The sequence below is a fragment of the Batrachochytrium dendrobatidis genome, assembly GCF_000203795.2.
Source record: "Batrachochytrium dendrobatidis JAM81 unplaced genomic scaffold BATDEscaffold_13, whole genome shotgun sequence".
In the NCBI taxonomy this organism is placed as follows: domain Eukaryota; kingdom Fungi; phylum Chytridiomycota; class Chytridiomycetes; order Rhizophydiales; genus Batrachochytrium; species Batrachochytrium dendrobatidis.
In genome coordinates this window covers 168808-182250 of record NW_006281111.1, presented here as the reverse complement: position 1 = coordinate 182250, position 13443 = coordinate 168808, and the positions used below count along the sequence as shown (strand labels likewise).

Sequence of the window (13443 nt, the reverse complement as noted above, 5' to 3'; positions counted from 1 at the left end):
CATCGATACAATGGCGATGGGAAAAAGGAAGGGGGTAATATGTCGACAGAAGCACTCCAATCAAATACTGCTTCATCTGTAATTAGTAAAACAAATACGATTCAAGCCAGTTCACCAAAAAACAAGACGATTGCAGTAGCTATAAACAATGCAGAAGCGAATACCGATACTCAAAGTAGCGATATACTAGACTCGTTTACGATAGATTCCAACAAGGCAGGGACAGTGAGTGAAGCACAGAGCGATGCGGGAATGATTTCGTTGGAAGAGTTTGAGCTAGACACGGCCAAGATTGAGAATAGGCGTCATTCAAGTACAGAAACTTGGAGCCATGGGGACAGAAATGATTGTGGTAATACAGACGAAGAATCCAGTCAGCAAGAAGCGCAAAACGCGGACGAGGACAAGCATGAAAAAGACGACTTGGAAGATGGAATTCAAGAAGAGAATATAGGATTTGTGGATCTTTCCGAGATGGATTTAGACAGCGAGATGGTTGACGATGCGACAGACGAACTGGAAGCAATGGAATGATTGCTTTAGATAGCCACGTGATGCGATTACGAAACACCAACTATGAGGCGCGTGGAGTTGAGCCAAGACTTACTCCAGAATACTATTTGATTATGTCCAAGTCAGTTGCTGTTAGTCCCTCTGGTCCCATTGATTTACTTGTTATTGGCTTTGGAAATCCTAAAAAAGGCCATGAAGTAGTTAGGCAGAATGGTAATCATTGCTATAATCGCTTCAAAGTCTTCCCCTTGGTGTTTTCTTGGTATTCATATTATAAACTGTTATTCTATAAGAGTCTTGTTTATTATGTGGTTGCTTTTATAGTTGGGTTGTGGGTTTGCATTGTGTATGGGGTCGTTTTCAATACAATCAATGTTCGGTTGTATGACTTTAAACAGGCGATTGCAGTCTCGTTTGGGATTACAAGTCATGTCTTGCAAACGGATTCCTGGTCTAATCTGTGCTACTCAGTAACATGGTTTATCCCTTGTTCAAAGCCATGCATGTCCATTCATGTTGTATTCTATTTGAATGGTGATTGAGTCTTGTTCACCACTATGATTTACAGGCGAATTCCTCGCATGCTTTGTGTGTTTGGATCTGTGACGATGCTTGAGTTGATAAGCAACCCCGTCACAGTACTGCTTTGATGTCTATCGTGAACCTATTTGGCTCTATTCAATGTATGAATCCTGCATAATGACTGCAAACAGTCTGCGAATCAAGCATGTACTCGACTTGTGTCTTGTCTATCCTTGATGGGTGTCATCTAAGCCTCTTCTGGCATCATCCGATGACAACGGGAGATTTTCAAACATGTTGTGCGTTGACCCGCTCTTTCATTCCATCACCGCATGATATTGCTCCACATTCAAGACATTTAGTCTGGGGCTATAGAAACGAGCGTGACGGCTAATTTTTGCAGATCTCTATTTTACTAATCTAACCTGATCTCTATTGACTACCGTGTACTAATATCTGGAATCAAATTACCATCCAAATTAGCTGGCTATATTTTTGCCGATTACCTTGCCAATTGTATTAGTATGCAATCTATTCTTCTCAAGAAAGCCCAGGAATCTGGTGAAGACTCTATCAGCACTACTGTTCCCGAGATTCCTGCTGAATTCCAACGTCCTGTCTTTGTTCGTGATATGGATCTCAAAGGTATTTATTTTAAAAGTTGTGTTGATACCACTGTTGGCTTGGTATTCACTCTACCCACCTTTCTATCTGTAATGTAGCCGACTTTTTCGACTCTATTTTCTCGCTCACCGAGGCAGATCTTGCAGTTGAAGATGAAGATGGCAACAAGGCTGGTTCTGAAGCTATTATTATGGTACTATACTGCTTATTTTGACCCATGAACAAACAATTTAAATGCCAAGAATTCTCATCCACTGCATGTTCATTTGATGCATTAGAAATCGTATCGAATTGTCATTGTCAAGCCACACAAGGCTATTAGTGGAGCTATGGATGAGGCTGTTACTACACTCAAAAACATCCTTGACAAGTTCCATGTGGAGGACCCATCCAAACAGCTCATTGTCTGTGCTGATGATGTCAACACCAACCGTGGTGGTATTTCTATCCATAGTACGTTGTAGTTTATGTACAAACCCCTATTTTACTGCATCTTGAGTGGGTACTAAGATTTGAATCGGTCTACTTTGTAACTTTTAATCCAACTCCCGTAGGTGGTGGTGATTCTCGTCAAGCCCACGATCATAATGGTATTGGACGTCTTGCTACTGCTCTTAAAAGCCATGACTTTATTCAATTCCGTATGGGTGTTGGAAAGCCTTACTCTCTCAAGGGCGAGGATATTCAGCGATACATGCACACCAATTTCTCTGAGCTTAATCGTGAAGTAGATCTCTTTGGATACTCACTTGACATTCTTGGACAAGCTCTGCAAGACTATGCTGCCTTTTCTGACATCAAACGAACCAAATCAAAGTTTGCTGAAAACACCAAGCCACCTGCCGAACTTCGCACTGTAGGTTTAATGCACTTTAAACATTTTCAAACGTTTAGTGTTTTAATCGATTTGAATATGCATGTTTAATTATATTATAGCTCCCTGGAGTTGTATTTCCAATTGATCTTGATCTCACATTAGCGCGTGCACAAGTCAAGGCGAGTCTAGAAAGCAAAGGGGTGAGTATCCCTACAACTGCTCCTACTGATAGTGAGCAAAAGGAGTCTTTATCAGAAACGAATGATTCCAAGACTGGTACCAAGACAGGTACGAATGGATCTTCAGCCAGCAGCAAGTCCAAAGGAGGAAAGAAATAGGTTTCAAAGAGATTAAAAAATTTGAGTAAAACTAGTTTGAGTTGGATTTAAAAACATTTGATAGAATACACGCAGTTTGTAAGAATCAGAAAGCGAGTTGCCAATTTGAGGAAATCATTTCGACTTTTTATATTCGCTATCAAAACCAACATGTTGCAAGCATCCTTACTGCCCAGAACTGCTCGCTCTTCTATTCATGCATGCAAGACGCAAATGGTACAACCAATGAAATACACTCATCAATCCTTTTTGGCAGGTTCATGCTATTCAACATTGATGATGGCAAATGCACGATAGGTTCTATCCGTACAACTCTATAGCATTCTAGCCATTGACTCGTTGAATCCATCTCAAAAGCAGTATCAACCACTAACACCATTCTACTTGCATGATGGACTGTAGCGAGCAATGCATGACATTGTCAAGCGAGAAAAGACGGGCAAGACGTATACTTCACTTGGTCCAGGTGGACGGTCATCCTCTTCGGGTAATTGACACCATCTTGACAGTTGAATAAGACTTGTTTTTATAGCATGTTATCTCATATGTATTGAACCTTGTCATGATCAGGTCAAACTGCTACTGTTTTTGGTGCTACTGGATTCTTGGGTCGATATGTGGTCAACAATCTTGGTGAGTCTTGTTGGGTTGAAAGAATAATGGATCTGAACCCTACTGTGTTGGCAAGGAATCCAGTCGCTTATCTGGCATTATAGGAAAAATTGGAACCACTGTTGTGACTCCTTATCGTGGATCGGATGATGAGCGTAGACATTTGCGTAATATGGGTGATCTTGGTCAAATTGTTCAGTTGGTGAGTTGAATACGCTTTACTACTACACCATTGTCTTTAAAATACAAATGTCCAGTTGTTGAATCTGACCATTTCACTGCAGCGCTTCGATCTCCGTCGTGAAGAACAAATTGCAGAATGTCTGAAGCACTCGGATGTTGTCTACAACTTGGTTGGTCGTGACTATGAAACAAAGTATGTGAATTTGATTTGGTATTACAATCTCCATACTCGTACATATCAAGGGCTTGAAATGGGTTTTATTGGCAACTCAAATCTCACTGATTTGATACATTTAGAAACTTTAATTTTGAACAAGTTCATGTTGAAGGTGCACGTCGACTCGCTCGTATTGCCAGAGAAAATGGTGTCGCTAGATTTATTCATATGTCTGCCTTGAATGCATCTGAAAACTCTCCTTCACAATTCTTGCGCACAAAGGTATGTCTTGCTCGGCTTGCTAGATACTTTAGCCTTGTCATTGCAGCTGTTTACTGTTACGATCTTGCACCGTGTGTTTTATTGGATATCTTAGGCACTTGGGGAAAAGGCTGTTTTGGAAGAATATCCCGATGCTACAATCGTGCGCTCAGCCACCATGTATGGTGATGAGGATAGATTTTGGAACCGTATGGGCTGGTTTGCCAAATGGGCTCCAGGATCTATTCTTCCAGTTGTCCATAACGGCAAGGCACGAATTCGTCCTGTCTATGTAAGTGGATTATGTGCTTGATTCATCGTTTTATTTACCCTACATGATTAGTCTAACCAGTCTGTTGATATATAGGTGGGTGATGTGGCCATTGTTCTTTCTAAAATGCTCCAAAACGATGCTTCGGTTGGAAAGATGGTTGAACTCTACGGGTATGCACTGGCTGTTTACAACCAAATGGTATTTCCAAGTAGATATTGTGTTTCAACCCAAACTAATTGTATTTGATGGCTTGCATTTGACTAGTCCTCGCGAGTATCATTACCGCACTCTTGTCGGCCTATTTCAAAAAATTGTCCTGCGCGAGCGAACTATTCTCAATATCCCAAAACCCATTGCCAAGTATGACTTGCCAATAACTTGATCAAGATGTTGCATACTACTGATTTCTACTCTACATGTAAAATAGACTTGCCGCTAAAATCTGGGATCAACTCCTTGTCTATCCCGTTATTTCTCCAGATGACATTGAAAGAGTGAGTGATTGGATATGCTGTGAACCATCAAAATGATTGCCTACTTACTATTTTTTAGCAATGTATCAGCGATGTGGTGAGCTCAGACCACTCTGACATTATGAAATTCAAGGACTTTGATATTCTTCCTCACACAATCGAAGAAACTATTGGTCGATTTGTGCTTCATTACCGACCTGGTGAACTTTACAGTGCGCCTTTTGAGCCCATCAAAAACCAGTACTCTACATCTCATATTAAAATGTAGATGGTTTGATAATGACTGAATGGAGTTTGAGGATTTGAAATAAATCTTTTACATTGCGTTGGCTAGATATGTTTTATTCCGAGTCAATACGGCAGAGATGGCATGTAAACATACATTTTTATTCCAAACATGAATCTTGGATATTATTTGTTTTTTAAATATAGCGATGCATCAACTCTGGATCCAAAGAATTTGATGGCATTCTCGCCAAGAATTTTAGCCTTGTCTTGATCACTCAATGTCTTGCTGAGTTGGACCAACTCGCCTGGTTTCTGCTCACCCACTTGAAAATCATAAGAGTTAGATTCATGAAACTCGATAGATTAAATACCCTTTATGAATACAGATAGAATCATACATACATGGAAAGGGATAATCACTGCCTAGAACGATTCGATCGATTCCCATTTTTTTAACAAGCAAATCCAAACTATCAGCATCGTGGACGAGTGAATCACACCAAATACGACCGAGATACGATAGAGGAGATGCCGAACAATGTGTTGCAACCAAATCAGGACGACAATTGAATCCATGTTCAAGACGACCAATGGTATAAGGAAACGATCCACCGCCATGAGCAAGACAGACACGCAAGTTGGGATGACGTTCAAGCACTCCACCAAAAATGAGTGAACCTATAGCAATAGTCGTTTCACATGGCATGCCAATCAGCCAAGGAAACCAGTATTTGGACATACGACCTTTTTGCTCCATATCCCAAGGATGAATAAAGACTGCAACATCAAGTTCTTCACAAGCTGTCCAGATGGGTTCGAGTTCAGGAGCATCCAAATTCCAGTCATTTATATGACTACCAATTTGAATTCCTGCCAAACCAAGCTCTTCTATACATCGACGTAATTCTTTAACTGCCAATTCCGGTGCCTGCATAGGAAGAGTCGCCAAACCAATAAACTTTCCAGGATTCTGTTCGCAAGTAGATGCAATATCATCATTCAAATATCTACTCCCACGTTACATTCCATACATCAGTACCCGTTTCACCCCGATTCAAACTCAAGGTCACATTTCTTACTTGGCAAGATCAAGACAATGTTCAGGTTTCGCCCAATAATTGAACAAAACTGGAATGGTTGAAATCACTTGTACATCAACATCGGTTTTTTTGCAGTCTGAGATGCGCTCGTCTGCATCCCAGCAATTACAACAAATATCTCGAAATGGTTTGCCATCTAGCATCATTCTCGCTTGTCCCTATATCAAGAGTCAATCGGTGGTTTGACTAGTATATTAGGTAATAATAGTTTAATTATGGGTCGTTTTAAACCGATACTCACATTTGGAAGTGGTTCAGTTGAAATCCAGCCTGTTTTACAAAAAACGGTTAGTATTAAACTACTGTTTTGATGGCAGTTTGCAAGACAGTTTGCAAGGCAGTTTGCAAGGCAATGTCCGTTGGCTACGAAATATTGCGAGCAGTATAAGCTCGAGTGCAATCACTTACCGCCATAACCATATTTCTGAGATAGGTCAGGCAGATGTTTAGGAAGAATATGAGTATGCATGTCCACTCGAAGAGGTGTTGTTTTTTCCATATTGCTCATAGTAATCGTTGGGTTGACTCGGTTGTAAATCAAGAATCAGCCGTTTTGTGACTCTATTTTGATATGCAAAAGCAACCCTATATTTGGTGGATCGACCCCAAATTTAAACAGTTTAAAACTAAAAATCATTCTACAATTCATTTATTTCAAAATCTAAAATGTTGGCCTCATCTGACATTCTAATGCCCATGTAAAACGGCAAAAAAATTCTAAATTACAGGCAACGTACATCAATGTTCCAAACGGGAATCTTAGTGTATGAATAGAATCTCAAGACTAGACTTTAGCTCGGGTAGTATCAATTCAACTACAGCCGTATTCATGTAAAATGAAATACCAAAGCGTCAAAAAATACACGGCAAACCAATCCCGTGAAATGATGATTTCCACCAAATTCACTGGGCAACATGTGCTCGCTCAACCGTTGTATATTGCAACCAATCACAAGATGATAACAGCCTGTAAATTCAAAAAGCATCGTCAGAATATAATTAAAAACATTACGCCAAAAATCAAAATGCATTGCAGTCATGTGTATCAGCTTCATAGAATGTAATCAAGTAGTTCAGGTGAAACACGGAATGATAAAACTCGTCATATACACTGCATACTGCATAAAGGTAGATTCAAGAATAGAACATGTAAACCAAAATAAAACTTACAAGTATAAGATCTGGATCACCAAGTTTTAATGCAGAATAGCATTACATTGAAATGTGATCTACAAAAGGACATCATGTTAGATAAAATAACACTATTCGTATGCATCTACAGCCGCATGCGCGTAAAATGGAATAGCTTGTGTACATCATACGATGAACATCATTTTGAAAGAATTGAACCTTTCAATTTCTAATAGAAGCGCAAGGCTTGACCCCATTGCACATTCCAAAACAAGCATTCCATTTTACGTGAATACAGCCGACCAATAAAACATGAAAAGTTCGAGTGCAACCATTTGAGTCAGGCATACAAAAGGTACGGTCTCCTCACTCTGAATCGGTAGCAGAACTGGCATGTGTACTCCAAAATATCATCATCCCCAATGGTGCACTCAAACTCAATAAATATACAAAGACAAATTCAACTTACATGAACCATTATGCATTAAAACCCAACAACCCACACATTACTTGATTATGGTCAATTATCATAGAAACATAAACAGTTAGCACAATAAGAATCAACAGATAGAATAAAGCAAAAGGAATACACGGACGTCGGTTGGTGGTGCATGTTTTGATCGTCAGTACAACATCAGTGGGGTGGTCAATTGACCGTGGTCATCATCCGCCACATATATTCCCTCTGCATTCAAATACGTAACGAGTTGAGCAAGCAACGGTTGACGAACCTTTTACTGTTGGATCAGCAATAGAAAATAATCAAGTTGGAAGAAAAGAAAAACTTGCTTTAAATATCCGCAAATGTGTATTCCTGAGGGAATGTTCAAGTTATAATCCAGATTGATTGAACAACCAATCTCATGAAATGATTGGACAGAATTGACTGGTTTTCTCTAGCAATCAACATGAAAATAACACTTGAATTCTTAAAATATGCAACCGTTGTTTTTGGATTAGAGCGCAAACATATCTGTGATTTTAGGATATAATATAATTTTCAAAACTACAACTTGATTGTGTTGTATGAACATTGTGTTTATTAAAAATATCTAATCGAGCCAATTGTTGGATACTCCAAAACAAAGACTGCAAGATAATGATCCATTTTACGTGAATATGGCTGTAAATCATTTGTGATATCAGTGACAGGATCGAGCAGTGTAATGCTATCATATAGTCTGTACTTTATTGAAATTAATATGAATTAGAACCACAACATTTAGCATACTTTTCAATAATTATCGTTGTAAATAATAGTCTGCATATACAAACCAGAATCAATAAATCGTTTTTCAAAAATATCAACCTTTTATTTCCTAATTGCAATCAGTTTAAAGTTTAAATAAAGGCTAATATTGCCACTTTCAAAACAATCAAACTGTTCCTAAAGTGATACTTGTTTGGATCCGTCATATTTTTGAATTTATAAACACCGCAGCAACTACTTTGGCATGGAAATTAAAATACCAAAACGTTGAACCATATGAGCTATTCTTCGAGATACCTTGATTACTTTATCCTTGAAATTTCCTTTGATGGTTAGTAATTTCCTTCGTGTTTGCTCAATAATAGGACTAGTTACGTTGAATAGAGACCTAACAAATTGGGAAAGCGCTTTGCTCTGTAGATAAATTGGTACCAATGCCAAAACCGATTCCGCTGATACTTTAAAGCCCAAGATCTGTATAGTTTGGTCACCATATGTCGAATATTTTTGATGCACATCAAATGTAGTGCCAGATTGAGCCTGATCAGAGAGTTGGTTCACGTAGTCTGTCTCATGAGTGGAATGACATGGTGGCAATAAGGGGAAAAATGATTTTAAAGTAGGGTGCAGTGATTCTAGCATTGAAATGATATCATTGGTAGCACATTTCACTGAATTTCCCAGTATCATGGCTTGTTTAATGACTGATTTTTTGAATGAAGCACGGTGACTAGGCATCAAAGCTTGATCAAAACCATAAAGGTATGAGTTGGTTTCATCTAAAAGCACAGGCACTGTGGGTGCTGCTCGTAATCTTCGTGGACGATATATGCTAAACACGTCTACTGGATCTACATTGGCCGATTGGTGCGATTTGAAAATCTTTGTATCAACGGTGTCCTTGTGAGTATCATTTGGAGGTAATTGGACCGACTCGAGTCGTTGAGCAGAAAGAGCAGCAGAACATACAGGATCAGCAATTTGGCCACATATGAAAACCTCCATATTTGCTGAAAATTCGGTTGAAGAAACAATTGAATTCATGTCATCAATGGTGATATGCTTTTTGAACATTAGAGTAGAATTCCCATTGCTAACACACAACGTGATCACCAAGATAGCAAGCATGTATACAAAATAGCCAAAATCAGTGTCTGCCACAACGAGGTCCACAGTGTATATTAATGCTTCTTTGATGTTATTGATGGCGCTTGAAGCAAATCTAGCCTTGGATGATATCATTTCTAGCACAGCAACTACAGAGTATAAAAGGCGAGTTTGTTTTTCGCGGGCCATATTTACAACTTTTGAAGAGCACGTAGCAATGGTCGGATTGACATTATGGACCAAATTTTCGGCAGTATTTACTGTTTTGGTTGGAGTGACAGCATGTTCATACGTGAATGAACTGGCGCTTGATTTGCATGTATCTTGGCTAGACTCTGCAAAAGCATCGCATGTATTTACCGCAGCCATCATATCACAACCATCTAAACATTCAAGTGGAGCACAATCTGGCCCAGAAATAGTATCAACATTCACGAGTTGAGCAGTCTGCACTGCACTCACTAGTTCAAGAGTGGATTCGGTATACTCCATGTCAGAGTTTGTTTCAAACTCTTCGATATCCATTTCAGTAATGCTCGAGACGGATGTCATGTCAGTACCAATATCGTGTACAAACGATGAGTTTGATTCCATAGTATCATTGCTATGGGCCGTGGACGGTAGAGTCTCATATTCACTAGGTGTGGTTAAGCTTTGAAAATCATCTGGTAAAGCACTGAAAACAGGGGATGTTGTTTGTTGATGCAAAGGCGACTTGTCAGAATCGTTTTCAATAAACGGTTTAATGCAAGGGTCGAATGAATCCTGTTCTGTTGCGCTGGCTGATTGGAACAGTTCGCAATAGGTGACAAGTTCAAATTGCTCCATTGCAGACTGAGTCATGGCCGTTATTAGCAAGTTGTGCAATGGGTTGTTGGTTAGTTGCTTGTCATTATCATGAATAGCTTCATTATCCTTGAAGTTGCTATTTGAGCCCATTCCATCGCAGTCTGTGGGTGCATTAGCCAGGCTATTTTCGCTTGGAGTTGATGCCAGAAGCCGAGGTGTGAAGGCAGAATCGTCAACATCTAAACTAGTTTGTACATGTTCATTCAATGCACGAGAGTCTTCAGTTGACCAGTCAACATGCACAATGTCTTCCAGATCATAAACCAGAGCATCCACCATCATTGTCAAGGCAAGACTTGATGTCGAGTTTCTTTGACCAGATTTAAACTTTCCTTGACACGTGACTCCTCATGACTCGCTCTCGCGTGTTCAACGCCTCTTCAAATCTGTCTTGCTGACTGTAGCAACCCGTAAAAATAAAATGTCAACTTCATCTTCCAGTTGTTATATATTGCTCAATGGCCTCATCGTCCAACAACAGTAGTTGCTGCACACCTAGCAGTGGAAGCTGTTCGGGTCCTGTTAGTGGCTGGGGAGCATCTCCTGTGCCCCATCATCAGTCAACTATACACCCTCATCTTGTTCAGCCTTGTATACAATCTCAATATGAACCTCATACATCTCAACCTTGTTATAATTTACAAGAAACGCAGTATTCTTCGTTGAATGAAACCAAGTCTTCTCAATTTCCTGCTTCGTATGAGCAGATTCAGGGTTAGGATCGTGTGTAGTGTCTAATTCTAATTTGAATGTGCTGATTTGATGATGGTATTATAATATAGATGTGTCTGGATACGTTTATTGTCCTCCTGGCTGGAACGAAATGCGATTACGCACCGGAACTGATGCTGCTGCCATCAGGTAATTCAAAGCCTCATACTATTTAACCCATTTAAATCGTCAACTACACAATTGTGCACCAATCAGCTACTATTCCATCCTTTGTAGTCAAATAGTAAGACTACTTGAATCGTTAAAATCATATGTTTTAATTTCATTCATTGTATATAGCAAAATAGCCATGGATACATTCACCGACATTGCCTATATTAAAGATAAAAACGCCATTCAAGTTATTGGAGAATCTCATGATGACGTGTACAAAGCGTATGATTGTTTAGTTGTATCGGATATCTATATGTTGTGCTCAGTGAGCTATATCATGACACTTTAAACTTACAATCAATATTTTAATGTTTATTGTTTATACCAATCTTAAACTACATCTAGTCAAAGTTTACTCAATACTTTATTTTCCTTACCACCGGTGCAACCCAAAAAGCAATGGGTTCGTCCAGATCGTCCAGGTGATTGGGGCCAATGCCGCGAAGCTCCTAATCGAGGCTTGCGTCAAATGCAATCTGAGCCTGCTCTCAACCATAACTGTGCTCCGTGGCAGGTTTCTCGTCAGCCCAATGGTCACAAGCTCTCACGCAACCGAAAATCGTACCATCAATTCGATGGAACCCCATCTATTACAGAGCATGGCGTGTACCAATACTCGACTGGATCATCTACTCATCACCTACAGTCGAATCGATTCTCAGCAGAACCTACACACGGTTTTACTACTGAACCTCGCAATAATTCTGCAAGTGTTCGTCGCTCAGCTATTCCAAGTGGCCAATGGAGGTGATGGTTTATTACATACACAATCCATGTTCAAATACACTTTCAAACCCAGCTATTTTGACAGATTTTATAAATATATTCTTTGTTTGAATGCAATCAATCTTTTCTCAAATAAACACCTTTTTGATCTTTATATCAAGTGTAAATATATTGAAAATACCTTTGAATCCAAGTAATTTATCATATTCAAATAAGAAATGATGTGGAATTTGCTAGTATGGCAGTCGTAATTCTTACAATGCACATGATGAACATGACATTCTAGATTTGGTTTGTTACTATTACAGACACTATAAATGAGACGGTAATTTCAATGCAAACATGAATCTATGAATTTCTGCAACCAAACGAGTTTGAGCCATGACATGTACCCTACCAAAGTAAAAAAGCTTATTAAAAACCATTCATCTTTAAATTGACAACTTCAATACAAAATGACATACCAATGACCTGCATCTGGAATCAACACCATCGTAGAATTGGGAATCATATCGTTCAACACATTAGCATACCATGAATCAATCATGGCATCGTTTTTGCCGTGTAGAATGAGTGTTGGAACATCAACAAGACCAATCTGATCTGTAAGATTCAAGCCTTCCATTGCAAACACTTGCTCCTCTATAATCAAGGTGTATGAATTGAATTAGTCGAATGGATATCTGATGAGATTACAAGGTTGATAACACACCTCCGATTCTTGGATTTCTAAGATTGGACATGAATCTATCCACCAGTTCTGTTACCATATGTGGCAGTTTGCAGAATGCAGACGATAGATTAGTTTTGATCCATTCCTGAGCCAGATGATGAGTTATAGATTCATTGTCTCCTGTTGCTTGAACCATTGCCAATGACGATCGAAAGAATCTACCTCGAGAGGGTGTCATGGGACAACTAGCTACAAGGATCAACCCTTGCAGAGTGATATCATCACGACCTCTTAGCATTAATGCAAGATGCATAGCTACTGTTCCACCTATTCCCAATCCTAAAAGGATAAAAGACTTCCAGCCCAACGCAAGGATAATATCAAACACATCTGTAGCAAGCTGGAGTAGAGTGATGTCTGGTGGTGTTGTAGATGGAGGTGTAGGCTGACATTGCATAGACTTTCCCATTCCTCGAAGATCAGACACACAGACTCTGCTGTTGCTTGAGAGTGCTGGTTTACAAACACATGGATCATGTTAGACTAGGAATACGATTGCACATGGAATAATACCACTCAACTCACTGACCCAATGCTAACAACTCAAAGTCTTCCTTGACTTGCATCAGACCAGGAATCAGCATGATTGGTGGTTTACTTTCAGATTCTCCGTGTAATACATAACGCAGTATCGCACCATCGTGTGTGGTGATACTCGACTCGACCATTCAATCTGCAAGAATAACAGAATTCAATCTTT

General features: G+C 39.4%; 6 protein-coding genes across 6 annotated transcripts; 3 read left to right on the top strand and 3 right to left on the bottom strand.

Moving 5' to 3' along the window:
- The first annotated feature begins 616 nt into the window (after positions 1 to 616).
- On the top strand, positions 617 to 2841 carry BATDEDRAFT_91466 (uncharacterized protein). The gene is made up of 6 exons (XM_006681745.1): positions 617 to 726; positions 1519 to 1680; positions 1758 to 1852; positions 1938 to 2112; positions 2214 to 2515; positions 2596 to 2841. The coding sequence occupies exons 1-6, from the start codon at positions 627 to 629 to the stop codon at positions 2812 to 2814; spliced, it is 1053 nt and encodes a 350-aa protein (XP_006681808.1). The 5' UTR covers positions 617 to 626; the 3' UTR covers positions 2815 to 2841.
- A 101-nt stretch (positions 2842 to 2942) lies between these two features.
- On the top strand, positions 2943 to 5108 carry BATDEDRAFT_37370 (uncharacterized protein). Its single transcript, XM_006681676.1, has 11 exons — positions 2943 to 3030; positions 3217 to 3301; positions 3385 to 3447; positions 3531 to 3628; positions 3711 to 3802; positions 3907 to 4048; positions 4143 to 4319; positions 4395 to 4471; positions 4566 to 4661; positions 4729 to 4795; positions 4854 to 5108. The coding sequence occupies exons 1-11, from the start codon at positions 2965 to 2967 to the stop codon at positions 5040 to 5042; spliced, it is 1152 nt and encodes a 383-aa protein (XP_006681739.1). The 5' UTR covers positions 2943 to 2964; the 3' UTR covers positions 5043 to 5108.
- A 34-nt stretch (positions 5109 to 5142) lies between these two features.
- Positions 5143 to 6606, bottom strand: BATDEDRAFT_37369 (uncharacterized protein). The gene is made up of 5 exons (XM_006681675.1): positions 6511 to 6606; positions 6344 to 6372; positions 6082 to 6260; positions 5405 to 6009; positions 5143 to 5325 (listed from the first exon to the last, which is right to left on the bottom strand). The coding sequence occupies exons 1-5, from the start codon at positions 6599 to 6601 to the stop codon at positions 5186 to 5188; spliced, it is 1044 nt and encodes a 347-aa protein (XP_006681738.1). The 5' UTR covers positions 6602 to 6606; the 3' UTR covers positions 5143 to 5185.
- A 1925-nt stretch (positions 6607 to 8531) lies between these two features.
- BATDEDRAFT_35907 (uncharacterized protein) lies at positions 8532 to 10681 on the bottom strand (the record flags this gene model as incomplete). Its single annotated transcript, XM_006681653.1, has 1 exon — positions 8532 to 10681. The coding sequence occupies one exon, from the start codon at positions 10679 to 10681 to the stop codon at positions 8678 to 8680; it is 2004 nt and encodes a 667-aa protein (XP_006681716.1). The 3' UTR covers positions 8532 to 8677.
- A 176-nt stretch (positions 10682 to 10857) lies between these two features.
- On the top strand, positions 10858 to 12035 carry BATDEDRAFT_27348 (uncharacterized protein; the record flags this gene model as incomplete). Its single annotated transcript, XM_006681597.1, has 4 exons — positions 10858 to 11113; positions 11182 to 11260; positions 11411 to 11506; positions 11630 to 12035. 4 exons carry the CDS (start codon positions 10858 to 10860, stop codon positions 12033 to 12035), a joined length of 837 nt encoding a protein of 278 aa, XP_006681660.1.
- A 286-nt stretch (positions 12036 to 12321) lies between these two features.
- On the bottom strand, positions 12322 to 13411 carry BATDEDRAFT_91357 (uncharacterized protein; the record flags this gene model as incomplete). Its single annotated transcript, XM_006681693.1, has 4 exons — positions 12322 to 12403; positions 12475 to 12652; positions 12723 to 13196; positions 13273 to 13411. The coding sequence occupies 4 exons, from the start codon at positions 13409 to 13411 to the stop codon at positions 12322 to 12324; spliced, it is 873 nt and encodes a 290-aa protein (XP_006681756.1).
- Between the last annotated feature and the right edge of the window lie 32 nt (positions 13412 to 13443).

What these genes read in the sequence shown, in the direction of transcription:
- BATDEDRAFT_91466 (XM_006681745.1), top strand. Translation starts at nt 627, where the DNA reads ATGTCCAAGTCAGTTGCTGTTAGTCCCTCTGGTCCCATTGATTTACTT. An exon ending in TCGTGATATGGATCTCAAAG is followed by an intron (nt 1,681 to 1,757) that starts GTATTTATTTTA and finishes TCTGTAATGTAG; the next exon opens with CCGACTTTTTCGACTCTATT. An exon ending in GTTCTGAAGCTATTATTATG is followed by an intron (nt 1,853 to 1,937) that starts GTACTATACTGC and finishes TTGATGCATTAG; the next exon opens with AAATCGTATCGAATTGTCAT.
- BATDEDRAFT_37369 (XM_006681675.1), bottom strand. Translation starts at nt 6,601, where the DNA reads ATGGAAAAAACAACACCTCTTCGAGTGGACATGCATACTCATATTCTT. An exon ending in CAACTGAACCACTTCCAAAT is followed by an intron (nt 6,261 to 6,343) that starts GTGAGTATCGGT and finishes CTCTTGATATAG; the next exon opens with GGACAAGCGAGAATGATGCT. An exon ending in CAGTGATTATCCCTTTCCAT is followed by an intron (nt 5,326 to 5,404) that starts GTATGTATGATT and finishes ATGATTTTCAAG; the next exon opens with TGGGTGAGCAGAAACCAGGC.
- BATDEDRAFT_37370 (XM_006681676.1), top strand. Translation starts at nt 2,965, where the DNA reads ATGTTGCAAGCATCCTTACTGCCCAGAACTGCTCGCTCTTCTATTCAT. An exon ending in ATATGTGGTCAACAATCTTG is followed by an intron (nt 3,448 to 3,530) that starts GTGAGTCTTGTT and finishes CTGGCATTATAG; the next exon opens with GAAAAATTGGAACCACTGTT. An exon ending in CTCCAGATGACATTGAAAGA is followed by an intron (nt 4,796 to 4,853) that starts GTGAGTGATTGG and finishes ACTATTTTTTAG; the next exon opens with CAATGTATCAGCGATGTGGT.